At 40.1% G+C, this 25,485-nt stretch overlaps 2 protein-coding genes across 7 annotated transcripts; both read right to left on the bottom strand.

The window, feature by feature from the left end:
* Window positions 1-3,653: 3,653 nt before the first annotated feature.
* On the bottom strand, window positions 3,654-15,818 carry RPF2 (ribosome production factor 2 homolog). The gene is made up of 10 exons (XM_035564801.2): window positions 15,680-15,818; window positions 15,382-15,514; window positions 14,509-14,546; window positions 13,799-13,838; window positions 11,355-11,436; window positions 11,174-11,250; window positions 9,639-9,738; window positions 5,203-5,305; window positions 4,070-4,214; window positions 3,654-3,916 (listed from the first exon to the last, which is right to left on the bottom strand). Exons 1-10 carry the CDS (start codon window positions 15,700-15,702, stop codon window positions 3,737-3,739), a joined length of 921 nt encoding a protein of 306 aa, XP_035420694.1. The 5' UTR covers window positions 15,703-15,818; the 3' UTR covers window positions 3,654-3,736.
* Window positions 15,819-16,965: 1,147 nt separating this feature from the next.
* Window positions 16,966-24,303, bottom strand: GTF3C6 (general transcription factor IIIC subunit 6). 6 transcript variants are annotated; one of them, XM_035564807.2, is made up of 6 exons: window positions 24,149-24,303; window positions 23,261-23,341; window positions 20,353-20,416; window positions 19,754-19,798; window positions 19,502-19,615; window positions 16,966-17,799 (listed from the first exon to the last, which is right to left on the bottom strand). In XM_035564807.2, exons 1-6 carry the CDS (start codon window positions 24,209-24,211, stop codon window positions 17,426-17,428), a joined length of 741 nt encoding a protein of 246 aa, XP_035420700.1. In that variant the 5' UTR covers window positions 24,212-24,303; the 3' UTR covers window positions 16,966-17,425. The 6 variants fall into 6 exon arrangements, with proteins under 6 accessions (XP_035420700.1, XP_035420696.1, XP_035420697.1 ...); XM_035564803.2 differs by lacking the exon at window positions 24,149-24,303 and adding an exon at window positions 23,779-24,025; XM_035564804.2 differs by lacking the exon at window positions 24,149-24,303 and adding an exon at window positions 23,779-24,025 and having other exon boundaries at window positions 19,502-19,612.
* Between the last annotated feature and the right edge of the window lie 1,182 nt (window positions 24,304-25,485).

The following is a 25,485-nucleotide window of genomic DNA, read 5'->3' as shown; positions in this document are numbered from 1 at the left end:
ATGGTGTCTGCTTCACAGGGAAAGTTGTGGTGAAGCTCACTCACAAACATACGTCTCGCACCACATGCACCACACATGTTAATATGGATTATGTATGGCTATGTTATATGTATTATATATAGCTAATGTTTTCGACTTCCTTCTCTCTAATATTGGAAACTTCTCGGTAACACAGCTCTGCTCTGGCTTCCTTACATTTGACAGCATCTGGAATAAGCGACGGTCCTCTCAGCCTTTCCCCCCCGGCTGAAGGAGGCAGCAGTCAGTGCTATACCCAGGATGGCTGTGGTGTTTGACTTTTCCTCTCGTCGAGCTCTTTCCTATCCCTCCCCAGCTGCACCCACGCGAGCGGGGGCGGGAAACCCATCACAGTCAAACCCAGAAGGCACTCAGTGAAAACAAATAAGGTTGCTAAGGAACACCAGATAAACTCAAACCCACAAAATCCAGGAAATGGAAAGGAGTTCATACATTCGTTTCAGACAGATGCTGCTCATTCCCTTCTGCACTCATTCTGTCCTGTTGTACTAATTCCCAAAAACCTGGGAAACCTAGAACCTAGGTTCCCACAAGGGCCTGGCACGGTGTCACTCAGTATCTACCTCACTTCCATCATTATTTTTAAATCGTACCACACAAAAAGAGCAAAGCAAGCATATAGTGCAGGTAGACTACAAATTCTAAGCGTATCACCAGTTAGGTTAGCTTTAATTACAGCAGCAGCGATGATGCCAGCCATAGAGCTGGTGCAACGTGAGCCTACAAACCCCAGCTCTGCAGCAGGCACAAATCCCTGCCCTTGCCATCCTGGAGCTCGGCTGAAGACAGCACAGGCTCGGCTACTGATTTGGAACTCCACCTCCGTTTTACCGCACAGGCACAGCCTCGGGAGGAATGCTTCGCCAGCGGGGAGCTTCTCCAAACCAAACTCATTTCTGCGCTCAACCCGTAAGCAAAGCTATCTCTGGTGCATCTTTGGGAGGTAAGGAGATGAAAGCCAAGGGAAAGGGGTGAATGTACCAGTAGTGCCTTGCCCACACCACACAGACCCTGGGGCCATGTTTATGTTTTCAGAACCCGGTGAGCTCTGGAGGCAAGGGGCAACTGAGGTGAGGCAGGCCCCTTTCATCAGCTGCCCTCTGAGCACAGCGTGTTCTGTTCCCCACACACACAGCTACGCTGCAGCACCTGACAATTTTCCTCACGCTTTTAAGACTGTGAGAAATTAGAACATGCCACCAGAAAGCTGTTATATTTAGCCCTCATATCTCCATTTACCTTGAGTTAAATCAGGTACTCAAAGAGTACCAACTGCCTGCCACGCAGAGGTGCAGTTGTGCACGCTGTACGTCTGAGATCACATCAGCCACACATCTTGTGCCTTAATCACTGCTTCACAGCAAGGCTGAACTTCAGAAGAAGCAGGGTGAGCTCAGTTGTGACTTGCCATCGTCTCATCTCCTCACACACTCAGTGAGTCAACTTCTGCCATAAGAAATTTCCATTGCCCACTCAGTTTGCACCAAGATGGTGCCACTTCGACTAACAAAAAGTATTTATTAGAAATGGAGCAAATTTAAATCCTTGTTAATGACATAACCGAAAAATAATTAGTATGAAAAAGCTACAGCCTAAATATCCTTACATTGTATCCAGGCAACATCTTGCCTCAAATTTTGTCCTTCATGTGACTGTTTGAGCTGTACAAAAAGCAAGAATAAAAGGATATTTGCAAAAGCAGGCCTCAAACACTTCAGGTTCTACCTCTAGTCAGCAGAGACGAAAGACCTGCAATGGATGCAGGGAAGTTCTCCACTGACCAGCTTCCTGTGCCCAGGGATTTTGCATCTCTCGGAAGCTGGGCAGTAGTCACAGGGACTGGAGACTCAGTTGTCCGAAGGTCAAGCAGCCCTCACCTGTCTGAGCTCCCTCTTCATACCAGGAGCCAACCAGCAGCAGCGTTAAACAAAACCCGTGTCACGATGCAACAGTTCATCTCCGAGCACAACCAAATAACCATCTCCCTTTTCGCATGAAGATATGATAGGACATCATAAAGTCTACATTGCTTCTGTGAAAATCGGTCCTCACACACCAAATTAAGCACCAGTATTAGCTTTCAAATCAGGAAGATGGGTATTGACTAGAAGTTCTTAGAAGACAGCATGTCCAGTAGAGCAGTTCTTGTATAACTTTTACCAAATGTTGCTTTCAGTGAACACTGGAGTGGTTTGTATTTCAGAGAGATAAGTGGTGAACACAAAGCTGAAGTAGCTTATGGAATTATCAATTTCTCAAATACATAGTTAGAGACTAGAAATAAGGATCAAGAGAGCTGTGCAATTTATTTTGTATAACGATGCATAATATTTTTTAGGTAAAACATTGAAGATATATATTTTTCTTAGCTAAATACCCTCAAAAAGGCCACAAATTTTTAAAGCCCTTTCTTTGTCACACTGCGAGTTTGATCAAACCAGCACAGTAAGAACATCATACGAGGTATTTGCACAGCCATGTGTTCAGCTCAGCACTCTCACAAGGAGAGCAAAGCTTCCCAACAGCTTCCATCCAGGACACAGGAGAGAAGTAAAAATAATGAACTGCCTGTTTCTAATGTGGCACTTCAGTTGATTAAACTCTGAGAAAAACAGCAAGGAAGTATTGAAAATATAACTGGGAAGAGCAAGCTTGCTGTGTACACACTTTCATCATAATTATCCTAAAGGACAGAAAAATAGTGTCCAAAGAGATGAGCAGAAGAAAAAAAAACATTTTTTTAAAGTATGTTCCAAAACATAGAATGCCACAGCTGTGTCTCACTAAGCTCTGAAGCTCTCATCCTTTTTCACTAAGCTCTGAAGCTCTCATCCTTTTTATCCAAGCCTTTAACAGTCTTCACCAACTGATGGACATAAACTTCAGAGGGAAGCAGCTTTCAAATGCAGGTTAAAAAAAATAGTTGGGCCTTTCATGTTTGCTAAACATACTGTAAAATGAAGCACTGTAGAAATACTTAAGAACAGTAAAAACACTAACTTACCTTTGCTCCTTCTAATCTGGGCACAAATCAAGCATCAAAGATTGAAATTCAAACTGTAAAGGTTCCATTTATGCCTAAAGCAAATATCAGGTACTTTGCTACCATGGTGATGAACATGGTAAAAACACCTTAATCGCTCCCAATTCTGCAAGTGTAAAGTAGGGCTTGGTGCAATAATTAAAAACACAGTCTGGCATCAGACACATTTTGAGAGTTCGCACTTTAGAAAATGATCTGTAGTTTAAGTATTGCAGTTGTGCAAAAACTGAAATACAGAAACAATAAATGAACACAGAAATCATATTGCATGTATTATGCATATACGCTACTCTGGTCCCGCAGGGAATTTATAAGATAGGTTGATTGATCAAGGTTTCCCAACATTATAGCCACAAAACTGTTTGGGAAATGAGTCACCTGCTTAACTAGCATATGTTTGCTAACACCAAGAGAATAAATATTCAGCTTTGGAAAATTAAGTAAGTTTCATCATGTTTTTTTCTTCTAAATAACCAGATTCCATGTTAAAGCTCAATACCCCAATGTTCCCTTTAAAACAACAAATCATTAAAAATATTTTTTAATTAAAAAAGCAACAAAGGCAGCTGAGTGTTTTATGTCTGTCATTTTTATATTACAATTTATGTAAGAAATTCAAAGATACAAAAGAGTTTCCAAAGCTGTTCCAGACTATCACGCTGATTTTGGCTTTTTGGGACTAATCCCACCATCTTGAGCTGACTTCTCCGCTGGCCTCTTTCTCAACCCCTTCATTTTTCTTGTTTGCAGTTTACTAAGATCTTGCTTTTGCATGTGGATTCGACCATAAGTTGTACCAAACACATCATGGGATATATTCTTTTTCTTCTTAGGCTGTAAGGGAAGAAGTACATTAGTATTTCTGAGTAGTGCGTGCCCATAGCTCTGGAGAGAAGCCAGGTATCTGGCTTTACAATCCACATTTACCAGTAAACTATGAAATCAAGTGCCTAAAAGCAAGGCCACTTATGTTCCCAAGGTACGTACCTTCAGGGCTTTGGGTTGTTTTAAAGACTGCTTATAAAGGTCATCTGAAGCTAAGTGTGTTCTCCTCATAACCAGATCTAATGAAGGCCCTATATCTTCCAGTTCAATTCTTGGTATTTTACAGCCGGATTTCTTCAGAAGTACCCTAGAAGAAGAAAAAAAAATCTACTTTGTCCTCTGTGATACAGATTTATCTGTCTTCCTAAAGAGCATGTTCAATCATGTGGTTGGGAAGACTATTAAAAACAGTTGCTATTGCAAACTCCATTATTGAGAAAAGATTTCTGTCAATAACCCTTTATAATTCATTTCCACTACAACTTGAATGTACCCAAAATATAATCTAGTTTAGGTCACTTTATTATTATTTCTAAATAGGACTAGCATTATCATTAAAACGGGAAAAATTCAATTGCAGTACCCTAAAAGCCATGCCATTCCTCAAATTCTAAGTAGTGCCCTGTGTATTAATGGACAGGGAAAAAACAAGCACTACAGTTTACAGCAAAACATTCTGAGCCCTAGCCAAGAATTTTTTTGGTGGTGGTGTTCATTGTTGTTTTGCTGTGTAAGGTTTTTTTTTTTAGAATGAGACTGTAGATATTTTATTATAACAGAAATCATAAAGTCACACGGAACACACAAGCTATGAACACTCACAACCTGCTAAGGAAAGGCCATGGACTGTGAGCGAACACCAATGCAGGAAAAAGATAATTCTGTCCGTGTTTTGCTTGTGTATCTCTGGCTACAGCCTACCTCCTGTCATTCTTTGACAAATGGAGGTGAGGAGAGCCCTATAAATTAGCCTGAGATCGGTCTCTGAAGCGTAAGATAGCACTCAGACTTTACCAATTCACAAGGTTGAATTCACTACACCTTGCCAATCCAACCGTATCAGAGAGCAGCCCTCTGAGCTAGAAGGAGCTCAACAAGGAAGGAAGCAGTAGGTATAGGTCTTAAGCGTTCTCCTTCTGTCATGCAAGTTACTCTGAGTAACCTCTACACGTAACAGTCTTCTAAATGAAGTAAACCATTGCTCCAGGCAGTTCAGTTACACAACTGCAGGCTAAGATTTGGAAAACCTTGACAAGCATACCGAAAAAGCAAACACAGAAGAAACACACACTCACTTGTAGCTTCTCATGTAAATCTTCCCATCTACAGCTGTGAAATGCAGAACATGCTCTAAACCAGCCAGGCGAATGCTGGGCACAGTAGGACCTCTGAAGAAATCTAAAAGGACATTTGAAAAGAATAAGAGGCAGGTTTCTTGACTGAGAATCAAACCAAGAGATGACTAACAGATTAGCTTATTTTATAATAGATCCACATCACAGCAGTGATGCGATGCCTATATAGGTTCTTTTTTAACATCAAATAAGGTCTTTGTGTGTGAATCCAAGTGGAGGACTTGTTAGTGTTAGGTCAGAGGTTGGACCAGATGATCTTGGAGGTCTCTTCCAACCTAGATGATTCTGTGATTCTGTGATCCTGACAGGAATAGAGCAACTTTCCAGACACAATTCACTAGCAATATATATATGTTATCTAAAACCAAGTAAATGGATCAGAGCAAATATACTTTCAGAGCAGTAACCTATTTTTATTAAGGTGATTGGGATAACTGAATTGTCTACTCCTCTAAATTTTTACCTGCAAAGTCATAAAAATGAAATGTATCTCTGATATTTAGGCCAATTCAAGCTTAGTTAAACATAGATTAGCACAGAGAAGCCATTAGTTCAGGTATCTTTTTTAAGACAGCAAACTAATACTTAACATACTTAATCAGAGCCAAATTTGGGAGAGTGCAAAGAAGTGAAAAACAGTACAAAACAGAATAAAACTGTGTTTTCTTTAATCTTATCTACATTCTCTCTCAGTGACTCCGGGGAAAAAGGTTCTCTCACAGCTCTTTCATACCTCCCCCCCAACAAAGCACTTCTGGTCTTTGGGCATGCAGTATTTATGATTACAGTTAATATTTTCTCTACTTAATAAATGAAACACACCTATAAAAATAGACACTTAAAGTACTTACTCCGATTGCAAATAGAACACTGAAATACAGGTTAAATACAAAATTAGCCATCTTTAGCTGGGTTCTCATATAAGGTCATGAAAAATACTGTGCAATCAGACAGCCTGCAACAGGCACAGCAATCTATCCAACACATGCAGAGGGTGGAGAAAGAACGTGACCTTGTCTGAGGGAACAAGGTGTGCTAATAAACATGACAAGGCAACACCGAAACATAGGAGAACTGCTAACAGATGCAAAACACATCAGTCTCTTCCGTTCTGTCCCATTTGCAGATTCCTCGGCAAGTTGTCTTTTCCTCCACTACCTTTTTCAAGAGTATCAGCACTGGAATGACATCCAAAACAAAGTCTTGCTGGCACACATCAGCTGGAGTCTAGCCAGGAAATGTTCTTGGTCAATTAAATATTCACAACTCCTCCTCTCCTGGGTTGAGCTTGTAGTGAGGAAAAGTTGCAAATAAAATACTTTTTTTTTTCTTTTTGCATATATCTTCCCTTTGACAAGCTCTCTGCAGGTTCACAATGTTAGTGGTTTTATTGGCAACCTCTCCCTTTTGTGTTTTCCTGTGGCATCGCACATCTTTTTACCCACCGGACGATCTCTTCCAAACAAATGCAGGTGGTCAGGAATTTCTGTTTCCTGGCAATGTTTAACAGCTGCAGAAACTTTACGCTTCAGTATACCCAGAGAGTTGACATTTTTGATGTATTCTTAATTTACAGCTCTTGCTTTGGTTGGACTAGAGAACTGCTTTCTCCTCTCTTTCCATTCCTAGTTCTTCCTCGTGTGCTCAACATGTTTCCAGCACTTCTAATTTACTTTTTCCTGCAGAGAGCTTCAGAGAACCTTTTTCATTTTCAGATTCCTAACTTTCAAATTCCTAATTTTTTTTGGACCATGAGCCTATACACTTCTTTTTGCATCAGTTCTTATCCAAAAGCTGGTAATACTGTAACTTCTGTAGCCATGGTTATCATGGGAGGAGTTTAAAGCCTATCCCAGACTTTTTTTTCCCCCCAGCCATCCCCTTTCTTGGCTTGATAGAAACCACAAATCCTTGAGACGCTCCAAAAATAACCGTATAAGACAGTATGAAGAACAAGCTGAAAGCCAATCCGAAATTGTAGAGGACTCCTACAAATCAATGGCCTAGAAAGTACATAAGCAAGCCATGTAATGCCTAGCCATTTCTAAATGGCTAGTAGCGTGCAATAGCAGAACTAGCCAGCAGGCAGTGTTGCAAGAGAAGAAATGCTTAATAAACACAAGTTATTAAGAGTTTTATGAACTGAATTCCAAGGAGTTACACTGTAAATGAATTCCTGTACTACCATCTTGCTAGGCAATGAAAGCCAAAGAGAAAGAACAGGATGTCTTTGCCCTCCAGGTCTCTAAAGAAAAATGCAGCTGCCATTTAATTACCTTCTAAATAACTTCTTGCACTTCACAGCTTAAGTGACAGAGGTCATTTTAGCATGGTTTGGCTGCCATGAAGACAATAATTCACCCTTGCTTTTTAATTCTACACAGAAAGTGCTGTAAGACAATACTCCAAACATGCACAAACCCTTTTGATACCACAAAAGCCAATGAAAGCTTGGTTGTTCACCAGCATCCCTGGCATCACATTGCTTTGGCAAAAAGAAGCTGTTTGCTATCTAATACTCCCTCTGGGATCTCAACAGTACTGCTACGGTAACAAACCACTTGCTGTTGTTAAAGACATTTTTCTGTCTTTCTTAGCAATAGAGTGGCAGCTTAAAAACAAATCTTATGCAGAAACAGAATGAATCTGTTCTTCCCTATCAGGGAAAAGCACTCAAATCATCAGCCAAATTATTTTAATTGGTTGCTGATACCTTCAAGCCTTAAGTATGACTTAACCTTTTCCTTTGTCTGTTGTTTTGCATCCAGGCATTTCACAGAACAGAACATCAAGACTTGGAGTACTTGGAGTACATTCAAGAAGAAAAATTGGATATCAATTTCAGCACATTCGACTGCAGAGAGTCATTACAGGCAAATTAGCAGGAGAGGAGAGAGGATTTCTTTTCAAAAGAAATAGGACACGAAAGACTAGTTAGTTATTTGGCAACTATCTAAGGATGCATGTCTTCCATTTAAAGTATCAAGCTGTGTGATAATGGGGTGGAGGAGCACACCTGGATGCCAATCACCAACATCATGCAGATGTCGGAACAAGATACACCTTAGGAAATAATGTACGTGCTTCTTGCAATGTAAAAATTCATTTACAGTGAGTTTAAATAACGCACCTTTGTGCCACTGATCTTCACATTCAACAGTCACCACCTTCAAAAGTTTATAAGCACAATTACTAATCTTTCATCTACTCTAAGAAAGAATCAGCTGTCTTGACAGGATGCAAGTGTTCTCCATTCCTGCTCCCTTTTTAGTCTCATTCCAGATGCAGCATCTTGCTTTATGGAATCCGAAGAGCAAGGGGGGTAGGGGGAGGTGTCACTTCTAAGGTTGCTTTCCAAAGAGCAATCGCTCTGTTTGTTTGCCTAGAAAAAGGAGCCCAACCTATATTCTCTCTACATGAAAGGGAGATCTTACAAAGACCAACAGTTATGAATTGCTACAACCCAGGAATGAACTGAAGGAACACTCCTGCTTTTATTGGGCCAGTTTCACAATTTTACTACAGCTTAAAAAAAAAAAAAAAAGTAACCTATTTCTAGGAAACCCATTAAAAAGCAAAAAAACCCCACCACCCTAGCAAGACTTTTTTCCCTCTAGTGTCAGGAGATGCTGTAACATACAACCTCTAGGTCCCCAAAAGTTACCCTAAGAGAAGTTTCATCATTTTTGTAGTTCCCTGGAAAAATCCTAAAACATGCTTCAACTTATGATGCTTCCAACCTTGAAACAGAAGGGGGAAAAAGAAAACAACAAACCAAACCAAAGTAACTCCACACACTCTAACACTACCTACTTTACTAAGATCCCAGCATGCCTTGAAATTATGACACATCTTTTATCTACAGCTAATTTTTAATACACGTATTAATTCCAAATAGTCAGATCAATGGCACTTTTGTTAGAACTGGTCAAGTTTCCAGCAGAAAATGCTTGCATGATGAAAAAAGGCTCAGTTATACTGATGTGACGTTTTCTGTAAGCAAAGACATCCCATCCACTTCATGAACTTAATCCAACGATTCAAAATCAGGTATTTCAAAACATTTTTTGGTTAGAAAAGTAATAATCCAGTATAATTACAAGGAAAAGACTTTTTGAAAAATGCCAGAGTTTTCTTACAATCGAAATTATGAATTTCAGTGAGCACAAAATTTCCACTTTGGAATCTTTTAGGCCAGTCTTCTTTACCTCTGTCAGTCATGGTGATTACTTAACTCTAATTTCACGTCACATGAAATTTACAAGTGCCCCCTCTTGATTTCTTTCTGTGCTGAACAGAAGCAAACAATTATTGACAAACCTGCATTTCCCAACAGATCTATGCAATCCCCCTCCTCAAATAATCAAAACACTGACCAATAAGAAGGTTCTTCAGTCTTCTGTATTCTTCATTTAGGTCAAACATGTCACCAGCGAATATCAACATAGGTTTTGTTCCTTCAGGACATTTATTGTTCTATGGAATAAGAATTTCAAACACAAGAAAAATTCAGACCATGTTAGGGAACATATTATTGACTTAATGGCTTGTTATCCATTCAACATGGAATGAAAAATTGTGACCTATGATCAACATGAACAGAACAGACACTTTTCTCCTTGAACAACACCGTATACATACAGAAGGACTGTTTCTAAATGGCTGAATTGCATTACTCTTTGTGCTGGGTAAAAGAAGAGATTCTTTACTATAAAACACGCAAGATAACACCTTGCAGTGAAAACAAAAGGTTAATTTGACTGCAACTACTACCGAAAAAACTAGAGGCAAACAGATCTATTGTATAACACTGGAGAGTACATGAAAAAAGCTAAAAGTACGGTCTAGTCAGTCACCTCATTCTAATTTTGGTTCAATTACTTGACTATAATTTCCCTGCTATAGATGGTGCTACCATCTATGTAGTATGCAATAGTATGAAGATACCTACTACAAACTATCTGAATTTATGGGAAAGATTCACCTTTATAAAAGTAAATTCCTTCATTATCCCTCTAAACTGTCCTGTCACTGAACTAATGAAAACAGGACCATAAACCTTATTTTTGCAGCACATGAAGTGTTTGGTACAAAATTGGCTCATTTTGGCAAGACTAAAACATAACATGACGAGCAAAGGTGAATCTTCTCTGAGTTTAAATAATCAAAATGTTAGCTGTCTGTCTGAATTAAGTACAGTTCCCTCAAAACTGGAATTTATATGCTACTGAAGACTAAAAATTTCATCGCGATTTCAGCAGAGTGCCCCTCCGGTTATAAACTGTAAACGCTTCAAACTGGTAGGAGCACTGCTGCAGCTGAAAGAAGTGATCCCATCATGTGTCAACCCATCTTCACACCAACATTTGTGTTCATGAAGATAACCCAGCTGGAGAATAACCTTTCCCCTTTGCTACGGGTTTGTCTTCTACTAAATCAATTCTGCAAACCCACTTGCTGCATAGCACTACAAACTTTACTGGGGGCAGGCGGGAAGAGGTTGTAAGCACAGCTGCCCAGTGCTGTCTCTTCTGATGGCTGGACCACCTTCTGGTTTTTAAACGTGTTATCAGTTTTAAAAGTGCATGCCAATTTATATAGGAACTTCCCATGGGCAGAATCTCAATAAGGAATTTTGTAAATGTAACTCTTTAATTAAAAGTTAACATTTTAGGAATAAAGGAAATTTTTAAAGGAAGTTGTAGAACGCCTACAGCAAGCTTGCCCTATGCAACCCAGACAAAAAGCAGAGCAAAAAAAGTAATATTCTACACTAGTACAAATAAGCAGTCCCCAAACACTGCATGAAACACTTTTTAAAAAAGGTTCTGGTCTTTAATGCACAGAAAACACCAATGCACCAACAAAATCCACCAATAGATGTCACTGAAATACCGCAGCAATTCCTTACCTTGACATCTTTTAGGGATACAAAGTTCTCAATGCCTAGCTCAATCATGTCCAGGACATGATAGTCAAACATGCGACCTGTAAAGGAGAAAAAAAAAAGAGGGGAAGAAAATCCAGATACTTAAATATTTATTGAAAGCTAGACCTTTCATCCGAATAAAAACCCAAGACAGATCTATTACCTATTATCAGGTTGTTAGGTCTCTTCTTGTTATGAGAGCCAAACAGAAACAGAGAACAATCTGATTTCTTTGAAAAGAATTCCTACAATTGGAAAAAAGAAAACATAATAAATTGTGAGTTCCAGTTCGTAAGTGTTCAAAAATATTTAGAGAAGGCATGCGTCACACACATGTGAGTTTAGGAACTGCTTAATGAGAAGAACAACTGTATTTACCAGAAAAGCGTACATCTCAGTCCCCATAAGCTAAAATTGACAGCTGGATCCAATGTTCAAATAACAATTTCCTTTTATCTATTTTATTATTTCCCAAAGCACTCTTTCTTACAGATATTTTTTCTTGCCACTTCATCTGTAATGTCCTTTTTCATAATTCCTCATTATTTCTTTTTACATAACACATCTTCAACTATTCTTCTTTGCCTGAAGAGCATTTGCAAGTCTGCCACAGTTGTAATGCTTCAATTTAGTTCCCTAACTAAGCTTTACGCAGCGTTATTGGCTTTGCCTGACAAATAATCTACAACTAGTCAATTCTCTCAATGGCAAACCCAGGTACATCTGCCCAGCCTGCAGCTCTTCACTGTTGGGAGGGCAGGAAAGATACTCCCTGGAGCAATCCCAGGCTGGAGGAACTGCACATACAGAGCACAGATCAGCACCGTGCTCTGCCACCGGGTCTCAGAAAAACGCTGCCTGTAGACAAATCAAGAACAGACCCTGAGGGGACTCCCCTTGAAACACTTGTGTGTACAGCTCTTCATCACTACCCTGATATCCGTAAGCTCTCTTAACAGCTGTGTGATATTTTGTTAGAGATGCAACTCAAATGCCTCAAATGTGTCCCACACATACTGCAACATCCATACACCACAGAACTGATTTTTTAAAAATGTTCATAGCCAAATTAAAAAGTAGCCAAGTTTCCTCACTGCCTACAGTAAGTTTTCCATTCATGCTATTTTTTATCATTACTGCATTACTGTGTTTCACGCAAAGAACAGAATAGAAGCATGTATTACAACACCTCAGCATCTGTTTTAATGCAGACTAAGTAACTTTCTACATCAGTATCTTGGTTGCAACTACTGTTCTTTTTTGTTCCTGACACATTAAAAATGTTTTAATTCAACTACCCAACAGAACTTTAGCCACTCCCCTTTGGCCATCACTACTGGCTGCCTTCACTTTTCAAAAAAATGTTCTTTAATGACCATTAAGGAGCACTACCTCTCTCTCTTCTGCTCTCCTTTCTTAGTTACAGAGTTTTCAGATGTTTCCCCTTTCCCCTTTATTTTCACAATCCCTTTAAGACAAGAAAATGCATTTTTGCCTTGTGTGTCTAAGTGATTGTTTTTCCACAGGTTTACTTCTGTAGCCCCAAATTCCTGGCTTCAGTGTGCATTTTCAGGGAGTTGTTTTAACAACTGCCTCACACATTGGAAAGCTAACCCTTATTTTCTAAACACAAGTCAGCAGTGGCACGGAGCAAGCATTACTAAAGCATGATCAGTGGGAACCAAACAACCTATTTGGGGATCATTCATTTCTGGCTTTAATGTAAAAAGCAGGACTGTACATCACTACCAGCTTTCTCTTGTTTTGTTGAGTATAGTGACTTAATGACAGATATTTCAGCAACTAAAGTAATGCTTCAATTAAAGTATAAATGTGTGCAATATAATCTTGGAATTAGCCCCTCTATTTTTTCTCTACCTGCTCATAAATTAGCTTGACCTTAAAGCACTAAACTGAGACAAAATCCAGACAGATGCATATCACTAAATGGAGTTACAATCCCCCTTTCCCTTCCAAAATATCCTCTAAGCCTCTGACGAGCCCCTTATCCAACTTTACTGCAGGCCAAACATATGTATTTAAGTGAAATTGCTCACACTTCTGACAGTTCTTTACTGAACACTGAACAGAACTCTCAGCTCAGATCGCATCAGCAGAGCAAGTATGAAAGTATTTGGTACTCTGCTGAGCTTTTCTTCCCCCATTCAAGTATCGTCAAAAGTCACAGAAAGCTACGAACCCTCCATTTAATTGCTTTAACCTATGAATTCACCAAATGGAAAACTAGTTGTTCATAAGCTGGGGCACTTAAAAGGACGGACTTTTTGAAAAACAAAATAAACACCTTTCTTTTATATGAAGTACTGTTACATCACTCCTAAATTTGCCTGTCAGTTTGCAGAAACATGCATTTTAGGCAAAAAAACATTCCCACAATATCAGGATTCTGTCTCAAAGCTAGAGGAATAAAATGACTACTGGCGCCATAAATGTAGATGTAAACCTACCTTCAGCTTACCCAAAATTATTAAAGACTTGGTTTCTCATCTAATTTATCACAGACTGAAAGAAAATTATCCTCCAATAAAGTTATGAATAACTTTACAGCTACAAAATCTCGTAAGAAAAGACATGGCTTATACTTACCAATGATGTCTGATCCTCAAAAGGCCTGGTAATATTTTTCCTGAGAGGAGGCAAGGAAAAAAAAAAAGATTAAAAAAATAGTAAAAGCCGAGATGAGCACTTTAGTTAATCTTCTAATAACACTAAGATTCTGCATTCTGCTGGAAACTCCGGCATTAGAAGTTCAGTTTCAGCTCCTACCAAAAGCAGTATTAATACTGCCAGGTGTTCCTTCCTTGGCACTGCCTGTTGACATTTTCAGTAAGCCTTTGCAGCTTTCCTGAGGCCTCCTGTGCCACTGACAACTATGCCACCGGCACTTCACAGACAACTGGCTTTGCTTGTTCATCCCACGTTCAGTTTAGCTGCTATTATTAATGCTTCTGCACTACATCTATACGGACACCAGGTTCCCATTTTGAGCAAGCCCAACCTATCACCATAACCAGCCCAGCCTACCCACCTGACACAGAACCTCGCTAGCTGGCTGCACAGAGCAGAATCGGAGAAGCCAACCGCTCAAGTTTGCTATAACTGCTCTGTAACACTTGGCACAGAACCGGGCTCAACATCAACACCGATCACTTGTTGCTTGTTTCCAGTCTACTAAAATTTAAGATGAATCTCTGCCACCTTCTGTGACCCCTTCCATTGTTCAAGCCTCCATGCTAGCCAACATCCCTCTTCATGGCTGGAAATTACCAAATGCGGTCTTGTACATGACCACTTACTTTTTATACAGTACAGCAAAAGGTTTCTTCACAGCATACTGCAAGAGACAAAGTTAAACGTGCGTTATATCAAATACACCTAAAGGCACAGAACTGCTCTTTCTAAAACCCTACAACTTACACAACCACATGAAATACAATAATTGCTTGTGCAAAACAATGCAGAAAAGAAGTCGCCTCAAAAAGCCTGCTCACAATAAAACCCTTCAGGTCAGTAATCCTAATCTTGGCTCTCAATTAATTGGGGATGGATTTATTTCTTGAAACTAAGAAATAAGCTAAAGAACAGCTGAAATCAAAGCCACGTAATAGAATCTCTCTGCTTGCTTGAGGAAAAACAGTGAGTGAACAGCCACTCGATTATCATTAGCATAAGATGTTAAAAGGACAAAGCAAGGAGAAAAAACAGCAGAAGTGCAACTACAATATTTTCAGGTACAGAGTTTGGAGGACTGGATTGGCAAGTTTTGGCTGAATGCTCTGCTTTAACAAACAGAAGCGGTTTATAAGATCCTGAGATATGATTTCAGCTGCGTGATCCAGTCCCAATTCTGTACCCAGTCCTCTTGTTTTTAAATGCACTTGCAATGCTTCACCCCATACACGGAAAAATAATAAGGAAGAGAATAAGCTGAAAGCTTCTGGCAAAGTGAGAGGAAATAGAAAAAAAAAAGAAAACATCATTTGATGGGGAGGTGATGACATCTCTGGAGTACTGATCACAATCTGAGATCTAGAGAATAGGAGAGCAAGAAAATATTGATATTGCAGCATACAACATGTGAATTGTAAGGAAAAGCAAAGGGAAGGTACGTCAGTATAGTGCGACAGGCGATACAATTAAATACCGCATGCACACACCCAACAACTTACAATGTCTTTGAGCACTTCCGTCACCGTTAAGTTTGCATTTCCCCCTTTTATAAGCATGGCATTTTTCGTGTTTTCCGTAAGCTTGGGTTCTCTCTTCTCCAGAAACCTCTTCGCCCTCTTGGTTTTGGGCTTCCTGTAAGGAGACACGACCAGATCAGGGCCCCGCACGGGTAACTCCCTCCCGAGCTCAGCCCCGGGCTTTTCAGAGCCTTCCCCTCGCCGGGGGAGAACGGAAGAGGAGGCGGCGGGGAGGCCGCGCTCGGGAGCGGGCAGCCCCTGCCCGGAGCCCCACACTCACACCACCCGCTCCAGCGCATCCATCGCGGCCTCGCGGTCGCTCCTCGCTGCCGGCTCGGCTTTAGCACGTCACATCCACCGCAGGGAGACTGCCAGCGAGCAGGCGGCCTCCACCCGGCTGGTGGTGCTGCTCCCCACCGCTCCTGCGGGCCGAGGGGTCCGCGCCTCAGGCGCGCCCTTGGTTGTGAGCCGAAAGCACGAGAAAGCCAGAACACCCCTAACGAAAAGCACTTCGTCAGTAGCACACCAAGTACCCTGAAGAGAAGGCATTTTGTTAATAAAATCCTCAGCCATTAAGCAGAAAAATCTTCCCCTGCCCACCTACAACTAATTCAAAATCACCTCATACCCCTCCTGAAACGAAACAGCTCCGCTTTCTGTACTCCCCTGCCCTGAGGCAGGTTGCCTCCAAATATATTCCAAAGGTTTTTAGGTATTTTTCTTCAGTGCTAATACCAAAACCAAATGCTTATTTTATCAGTTGTCAGTGTGTGCAGCATGCAGACTACTGTCACACAGTGCTTGATGGCAGACAGGGCAGCTACCTGTAGTGATGTCGGGTATCCATGCACACGGGCACAAACAGTATAAAATAACCCCACAAGGATGATGATTGCTGTAGTTCTGTGTTCAGCTACCTTATCTACCCAGTACCCTTTTTAGTTTAAGCCACCCTCCCCCCTTTCAATTTTGAGCTGTACTCCAAATAGCCAACATGTTAGGCTTTTTGGGGTGAAATCAGTAGCACTTAAAAATGCTGTTTTTTAAAAAAAAAAAGTCATGAAAGCACCACACATACATTTTTTTACATGAAAGTACAATAAATAACAAATTGTGTTAGTATGCACTATCACAGACTAGCTGGGTACCACGATACAGTCAGGTGGCTCAGTTTAGGAACCACCAATGCAGTTGGAGTGTAGGCACAAAAACCTTCAGAAAAATATGAAAAGACCAGAGCCCATAAGTTTTTTGGGGTGGAAGAAAAACAGATTCCTTTTATGTAACACATTATGTCAATACAGAAAATGGAGAAGGGAAGTGTGGCAGGTGCCTTGTTATGCCCTAGATGTCAGCCGCTGACTAGCACCCAGGGGTTCCCAAGACCTGACTACACAGAGCCCTGAGCAACTTGGCCTGAACTCAGCACTGACCCTATTTTAAGGAAGAAGCCAACCTAGAGACCTCCTGAAGTCCCTTCCTACAGGAAATATTTCTCAGATGAGTCAGGGAAACAAAAGATGCTAGAGGAAAAGCAAAGTAAGTTTAACAAGTAATCAAACACCAGTGATTGTATCAAACCTTACGAAAGCCACCTTTATTTGAATTTTTCTTTCAGTCAGTGCAGTACAAGAACAGACACAGTAGGCAGCTGAATATTACACACAAGGTGAGGCTATACCTGAGTTTCAGGACTTTCAGCAATGTTTTTTTCCCCTTTTTACAAAGCATCCCAAACCATACGATATATCAATGTTTTTCAAAGGCATTTTTTAATTATGTAGCTGTTTCCTCTTCTTCAATTTGAGGTAGAGATGCACACATTTCCAATTGGCATTTAAAAACAAAGCACTACACCCCTCCCCACTCAACTCCAAACACAAAAGGAATGCACAAGAACATGTCAGTTTTTCCCCATGCTAATTGCTCAGATAAATTGGAAATCATGTCCTAGCCTATACATTTGGTCTTTAAAAGCTGGCCCGTTTAATTCCACGAAGAAATCCTGAAGAGACGAGAGCTGACATCACGGAGGGGTATCATCTAAGGCAACACTTCCAGAAGGAGAACCCTCTGCCTCAGGAGCTGGACTATGAGGCAGAGGAAGAGGAGAGGCATCTACTTCCAAGCCGTGCTGCTTTTCCAGATCGCAGTTCGTGTCAGAATTTCCTTTGTCACTCACCTCTCCCTCTGACTCTTCAGCTGGTTTGTCTTGAGCCTGATCACAGTTCGTGTCAGAATTTCCTTTGTCACTCACCTCTCCCTCTGACTCTTCAGCTAGTTTGTCTTGGGCCTGAGCTGATTCATCAGAATCTTCCTTTTCGTGCAGAAAGCTACAAATCATATTAGGCCTGCTGTAGGAGAAGTCTCTGTCCTTGATCTGTAACCACTCCACACCATCTGATGCAAAGAAGGAAAACTGATATTAGTGACGAGAGAAGTGAAGTCTTAACAGCATTTGTTCTTAGCTTAAGTTTGTTGTTTATTAACCCTGAGCCAGAAAAACATTTAAGTACAAGAGTCACTTGGGATACAAAGATAACTATTAAAAATTCGGGGCAACACCAATTTGTGTGCTGAGTCTCACCCCAGGTTCATACCATTCGTTTTCCTTGAAATACAGGGCTATGAATAACAGAAAGGTATTTAAAAAGAAAGACCTGTTTAAAATAGAGATAAACTTAGCTGTTGATAAATTAACAAGAATACGCATAGGCTAAACTTACTTTACTACGACATATTATATAGCAATGAGTATTTATCTGCTGTCATTCAAGAGAAGATACTGGAGTGACTGTAAGATTCACTGAACTCATCAGCTCAGTGTGGAAAGAACAGTCACAAGGAAGGTGCAATTATTAGGAAAGTAACAAAGAGTAAGAACGTCATTATGACAAAACACAAAACTACGCTATGCTCATGGCACAAACACTGTGCCCTGTTCAACCCATCCTGTAAAACTAGAGAGAAAGTAGAACTGGTCAAAGCAAAAGGTTAGCTCCAAAGAGACTTAAAAAGAGAGATTAGAATTCTTCTACTTGGAGGAAGCAGCTCAGAGGGATGTTTATATCTTTCAAAACACAAAGAAAATATTTTATAAATACAATGAAGAGAATGCAATGTTTGTTCACCTGATTCTCAGAACATCTAGTAACATGACAGGGAGTGATAGAGAGAGCAACCAATGTACCATCTCCCAAAGTCAGGAGCATCAAGCTCTTGAGATACATATTCAGATTCCAAAGGGAACTGCAATTCCACTCCCCCTTCAACGGACTTTTAGGCAATACACACTGCCAATTCGCAAGATGTTTTAGTTACTTTGTATGCACAATACTAAGCTTCCTTCAGGGTATCGAAACACAAAGTATTTTGCAGTAGGTAGCAGGGATGCTCCCTTGGGAAATAAATCGGCCTTTTTATTAAGCAGCACATTCTCTAGCTAATGTCACTTCAAAAACACTAGTTTCAGTGTTAGTATGTCCTACTTAATGACACGGAGAGGAAGAATGCATGGTGTTGATAAGAACGTTGATCTCTGGTTAGATTCTAGATAACATTTCATGTTATATCTCCCATGAGCAACGTCCCACTGACTGTCTCACATTTAACATTAAATGGCTACGTGTTCTTAAAATGTGAAGCAGCAACACTGACTTGAGTGAAAAGCAGCAACTAAAAGCAGAACGCTGCTAATTAGCATTGCTGTATGTAGTGGATACCCAGTATCTGAATATGCAGGAGAATTTTGTATAAAAAAAATTCCACAGAAGTAAAGCAAACATATGAGCACTGAGTTCTGCCTACAGAATGAAAAACCAAAATGTATTCTCTGCTACGTATATCCTTGCAAGTAAGTTAAATTCAGGTACAATTAACTGTAAATTCACTAAGAACAATTTAATTATAGTACCTAAAACATGGAACTTCTTGCTAAGGACATTGTGAATTTTCAACTACTACACAGACTCAAGAAGTCAGTCCATATATTGATGGAAATAAAAAAAAAAATCAGTGAAGAACAATTCAATGCAAAGATATCGCCTCAGATTTGAAAACTAGTGCCAAACTTTTAGAAGAGTAAGAGCACGGAGGCACTAACCAACATTCTCTTCTCCTTCCTTCTTCTCTGTCAGAAGTGTCCGTGTCATATTCAACTTCTTCATTGTATGGCACTTGTACTTGAGCTGTACTTTTTGGTTGCCTTCTGCATCTACTATGAAAAGAGGAGAGAAAAACAATACCCAAAGCCCAATCATTATAGCGAATTCCACTATCAGCTGAAACAAGATGAAATTATTTTTTAATTTCACAGGCTGCCACAGCAAACAGGACATCAAATCGTAACAATTACCATGCTCTGTGTTTTCTTCAAAGACCACGCAGGTTCCCAAGGCATCTGTGGGAAACAAAGTGTGACAGCCTTAGAGACTAACTTTCACCAGCCAGAGATACCGCACCCACTGGCACAGCCCGGGGAATGTTCTTATTTCCAGCCTCATCTAAAGGCCCTGCATCTGGTAACCACGGCCAACTCAGAAACAGACAGGAGCACCACAGTCACTGAATGTTACTATGAGAGGGTTCCAGATCATTTTCTTCTGAATTTTGTCACCATAGGGCAAACAGGAAAGCCACAGACTGCACAGCACATGAGTCCTGCTTGTATGTGAGACAGTAAGCATTAGGGGGCACTCCAGGGCATTTTATATTCTATGTTTTTCTTTCAGAAATATAGCTGGTACACCCCAGAGTCAGCTTCCAGGCACACTTTCCAATAGCTAAACATGAATGCATGGCTAGTTTAGCTGGTGCTGCTCTATATAGTATTATTCAGACACCGTCCAGAACTTCAGTGCTTAAGGGTCTCACATTTTCCATTTGCAGTGAAATTAACTGATATTAAGAAAGTTCTTTGGGTTACATGAAAAGGAGATACATTATTTTTCCTACCTTCGTATTCCCCTGCAAAGACGTATCTGTCCACTTGTAAAATGGGCCTCTCTGTCTCTATTCCCTACAAAAAGATGGAAAAAATTGCATAGATGTTACATGTCTGTTAGTCCAGGCAAATTTCTTACTCAAGGACCAGAGCAGACAGACAGAGCAGAATCTAGATTACGTTAATTCCTTGGAAAGATAAATGCAGGTTAAAAACAACAACAACAAAACAACATCAGGTAGCAACAATAAAAATAAGTACTCCATCACATTACACATATGAAATAAGAAGTTTCTTTCGGTATTAGACAAAAGGAGTCCATTCCAGACTGTAAACCGTTCCCAAACCATCAGCTTCATGTGAAGAAAAGGACATCTTTAAAACAAGATTTATGCAAATGAATTAGAGAATTCAGCAGAGCCTATTATTTTACAGAAGCCAGCAGATTCCTGGAAGGTGAAGAGATACAATTAAATTAATATTTGTTAGTTTCCATAAAACATAATAGAAGTAGTCATTAAATTGGCCCTGTAGCCTTCTGCAATGTTAGGCCCAGGGGTGAGAGGGCAAGGGGATGAGTTTTTTTTCAGTTTTTGTGGGAGGCTTAGTTAAGCAGTGCTAATAACTGTTACAAATGGTATAGCCAGTCTTTCTGTAGAATCAGCGTACTGTTAAAATACAACAAAAACAACGTTTTATGACAATTTTTTCAGGCTATCACCATACATGCTACGTTAAATATATTAAATGCAAGGAAATAAGCAGATAAGCTGGTCTATTAATTACAGCAAAATCAATAATGCTGAACTGGTATAGAAAAGGCTCTAGTATGTTAAAAAGGACCAGGGGAATGTACACCAAACCTCAACAGACTATCTACTTAGGTTATAGTAAGTAATTTTAAAACACTTATTTCTTCTAAGAAATTGATTTAACCCCAGTGTTAAGTTCACAAAAAAAAAGTCTGCATGGGAAAAAAAAAGTTATTTTCTAAGCTCCATTTAACACAAGTTTTACAGAGCAGGAAAACTCCCAAGCTTTTGGAAAAGATAAAAGGAGAAAGAGTCCAGCATAAAGCATTACAAAAGCAGCAGTTCAACTGCAGGGTCACAGAAACTCCTGTCATTACTGTGTAGGAGTTGGAAATTGCTGTTATTTTATTTTCTTAAACAAGGATGGAGGAGTAAGGCAGCATTTCTATCAGCTTTTTCCTGTCACTACAGCAGAGCCTCCCATGTTCTACGGAGAGTAAGCCTTTCCAAATGCATAGGCCAGAAACTCGATATTCTTCTTAATATATAAAAATGATCACCTGGATAGAACACATTCAAGGCAAAATGTTTACGGTGTCCTATTACAAAAAACATTATGCATGAGCATAAGTATATGACAAAAGTTTTCAAGATAAGGCACCATGTAGTAAATCTCATAAAATGCAAAGTATCATACAGGTTAACAGGAATTAGTGCAATTTTCCTCTCATACTTTTAATGAATAGAAGTACCTAAGATTAATGTTCTGTGAGGTTTTTTTCAGCAGTTGAAGTTGAGAACATTAATAGCAGTAAGCTAACAGGTAAAATTTCTGTTTATTTTATACAGCAGGAAAATCATAAGAAGTTGAACAGTAGTATGCTGCAGCTATAAGGCTTTTAATATTCTAAACTTTATTTCTTTGGTTGATTGGAAGTCCTTTTTTAGATCATGTGAAAATGGAGACTGTCTTCCCCTTATATGACCAGCATCACAGAAAATGTGATGATCAGAACACCACAAAGCAGAATCTTTTATTGGAGATTTAGGAAGTTTTCCCATTATATAATATGAAAAAATCTCAAGGAATGCTTACTCTGTGGAGTGAGAGCAAGAGGATTTCTGTATGAGTAGCATACAGTGAAGATACTAAAATGTTTTTCTAGCAGCATTATAAGAGAATCTCAAAGCACAACATTTAAAAGCATCCCATTAACATTATTGAAAAACATACAGCCATTCAACAACCAGTAATAAATCATCAGTTTAGCACATTTCAACTGACTTAAGTTAGATCCAAGAAAACCTACTTATAAAATCACTTGCTTATAAAAGCATGACCATCCAGTAATGGCTAACTTTTGAATTTGGATTGTATTTCTATATCTGAGATTTTCAAAATTGACTTTACCACCTCACCTACAGTCTGATCAATGGCATGCTCTGAGATGTACTCTTCCATCTTAGCAACTGACAACCTGTAACAGAAGTCTGGTTTCACAAATTACCTGCATGTCGGTAGTACTTGTACAATCTACACAACTCTCATAGCTCGAGTAGGTTTTTGAAAGGCAAATCAAATTTGTCCCATACAGAGAAAATGATTAAAACAACTCAAAATAGAAGGACAGGTAAGCTTACTTCTTACAATAACTTCACAGAGAAGCAAACAACCACACATCCAAAACTTTTTACCATAGGCTTAAGACTGAGTTATCCTTTACAACACTGGAACCTGTCAGGCAGTATCTACAAGAAAACATTCTAAGTACAGCGCAACACAGACAGATGTGGTCTCTGCCTCTAAGCTGTGTCTAAGTTTCTTTAAGGAATGTGCTAAACATTTCTTTTTGTTTTTAAATGGGTAAAATACATCATTTAATACTCAACTAAGAGCTTAAAAGCAGAGGGAATAATGGTCCTAGCTTATAGATACCTCTGAAAATATTTCTTTATATTTGTGTAATATTGTTTTCAGAAACAACATGCCACTTCTGACAGTGAGAGACAACAACCTGCACCCAAGCACAGTCAAGACAGTGCATGCAATTCTCTACTAAAGATTCGATGCAAATGTTATCAATTTTAAGGAATTTGGAAACATCCCCACTCCCTTGTTCACACGTGTACTCACTTACCCCTTTCCTATTGTGCTGTAATCACTCACCAAAATCTTGCATTTGTTTTCACATTTTTCTAAGAAGTCTGAATCGATAATTCCTGACAGTTCCACCATGACCAGCTGCTCCTACAAGATAAGTTTATAACACACATCTGTAATTGATGTATCTGAACTCTTGAAAATATACAAAGATGAAGACCTTCAGAATAAACAGACCCTCAAAACAACTTATTCTCCACTGCCTACATTTTCCAAACATTAAGTATTTACCTAGACAAGATATTACAATGAGAGGTTAAGTGAAGCAAACGTTGCATGATACGACCGCTGTTAACTCTTTACAACAACACACCGTCTTGAAATCCATTATTATTTGCAACTCCTTAATGTTTGGGGTTAGGAAAATTCAGAAAGAAAATAAGAAAATAAAAACTTTTAAATATTTTTATTGAAGGCAAAGCTTTCAAAAACTGTCAACTTCTGAGTAAACGTGAATATACATAAGATTACAAAAGTAATAGTTCGTGTTTTCAGACGTTACAGGGATAGGAAGCAACTGTTACCAGAAGAGTGCTTTCTGCCAATACTGGTTTCCAACAAACTTTAAGTAAAACCGTAAGGATGTAACTTTGGAAACATGACCGCTGAGGAGACAGAGAAACGCAACCGGCTGAGGGCAACGCGACTGCCCTGCCCAGCCAGGGGGAGCCATGCCAGCTGCCCGCCCCGGTCCTGCTCACACACCCAGCCTCCTCCCGCGGCTTCCCCGAGCCGCAGAGACACATGATGAGAAAAGGAAAACCGCCATCTCCCTCAGCGCGGCCCGGGCAGCCCTTAGGGTGACGCCGGCCCCACAGGGAGCCGGAAACACCGCGTCCCTTCCCCTAACACCGCCTCGGGGAAAGGGGAAGCCCGGGGGGCGCGCTGACCGACCTCCACCTCCTCTTCGTCCTCCTCTTTCCTCTCGCCCCCCTCCACTCCCTCTACCGCCGCCATGTCGCCAACGGCCAACACGCTCCGTCCCCTCAGCGCACACCACGTGAGCGCGCCGCCGCCATCTTAGGGGGCGAACGGACCCGCCTCCCGCCGCCCCCAGCAGGAGGCGGGCGCCTGGGCGGCCCTTAAATGGCGGCGCAGCAGCAACGGCCCCCTGGCGGCGGAGGGGGGAGCGGGCTGGGGAGGTTGTATGGGTTGCTGTATTTAAGGATTTCAGAAAAATAAAAATAAGTTTTTGAGTATCTAATTTCATGTCCTGCTACTAGGATGAGATAGATAAATAGATGCTTAGCTCATTGAACGCTTCTGGGAGAGTTCTTTAATGAGCTTGTAGCTTTTAAAGGTGCATATAAATGTTGCTAGTTGACCTTATACTGCATAATACAAGCACATGTGCGGTGAACCCACCCTTTAATGGTTCTTAACTGTTTTCTATTTACTGAATGGTTGTATTTGATAATTACGTTTTTGGACCAGCTCTTTGTGTCTTCAGGTAAAATTAGCACGATTCTAAAAAAAATCTGCCCAAATAAATCAGAATAAACACCCTATTCTAAATACACATTTAAAAATCATCATAACTAACAGAGCTTCTATAAAATCTGATTAATACCTTTGTCTTCTTTTAATTTAAGTGACTTTCTAAAAGTGCTGAAAGCCCTTATGAGAATGTCAGTGTGGGCCAGATCAGCCTGTGTAAATCACAGACTGGCATGAAGTGCTAACAAAGGAGCCAGTACATTTCTTTGCTTTTATTAGCAGCCCCAGTGTCATGTAGTAACCGGGGTCATCTCAGTCTTCTGAGTCAGGGTGTGCGGTTGGGTGATGGGAAATTTTTGGTGCATTAGTGCTAAATGTATTTTAAAAGAGGCTCTAGCTCATTGTCAAGCTAAACTTGCCATGGGCAGTAGTGATTTGCCTTGGTCTATCATATCCTGGCAAGCGTATTTCAACAATTTCTCTCTTAAATGAGTTGGATGAAAATGATGCTGTAAGGATCCTCGCAGTCTGCCAGGGAGATTGAACTGCTTGATGAGATAAATACAGAAATATATGTTTTGAGGATCCAGGGTTTGGATTTCTGTGGCCTCAGCTAGCAATCCTGTCAGTACTTGAAGGGATTTATTTGTGCATGCTGCAAGAGGCAAGTACTTAGGTGGTACATAGGTCAGGTTGAGTCAGTGACAACCAACTGGTAAATTTAAACAATCATGTTTGAGATCTACATCTCTAATATGTATGCACTGGTTTCTGTGGGTTTACTTGCAATTTAA

Source organism: Cygnus atratus, chromosome 3 (assembly GCF_013377495.2).
Source record: "Cygnus atratus isolate AKBS03 ecotype Queensland, Australia chromosome 3, CAtr_DNAZoo_HiC_assembly, whole genome shotgun sequence".
NCBI classification, from domain to species: domain Eukaryota; kingdom Metazoa; phylum Chordata; class Aves; order Anseriformes; family Anatidae; genus Cygnus; species Cygnus atratus.
The sequence above is the reverse complement of the archived record's forward strand: the minus strand, read 5'-3'. Positions and strand labels throughout refer to the sequence as shown.

Coding starts and splice junctions, on each gene's coding strand:
- RPF2 (XM_035564801.2), bottom strand. CDS start 15,702: ATGGATGCGCTGGAGCGGGTGGT. Junction 15,515..15,679: donor GATGCGCTGGAGCGGGTGGT/GTGAGTGTGGGG, acceptor GTCTCCTTACAG/GAAGCCCAAAACCAAGAGGG. Junction 11,437..13,798: donor TTGAGGATCAGACATCATTG/GTAAGTATAAGC, acceptor TTCCAATTGTAG/GAATTCTTTTCAAAGAAATC.
- GTF3C6 (XM_035564802.2), bottom strand. CDS start 24,000: ATGTGTCTCTGCGGCTCGGGGAAGCCGCGGGAGGAGGCTGGGTGTGTG. Junction 23,342..23,778: donor TGGCAGAAAGCACTCTTCTG/GTAACAGTTGCT, acceptor CTTATCTTGTAG/GAGCAGCTGGTCATGGTGGA. Junction 19,799..20,352: donor CTTTGCAGGGGAATACGAAG/GTAGGAAAAATA, acceptor TGTTTCCCACAG/ATGCCTTGGGAACCTGCGTG.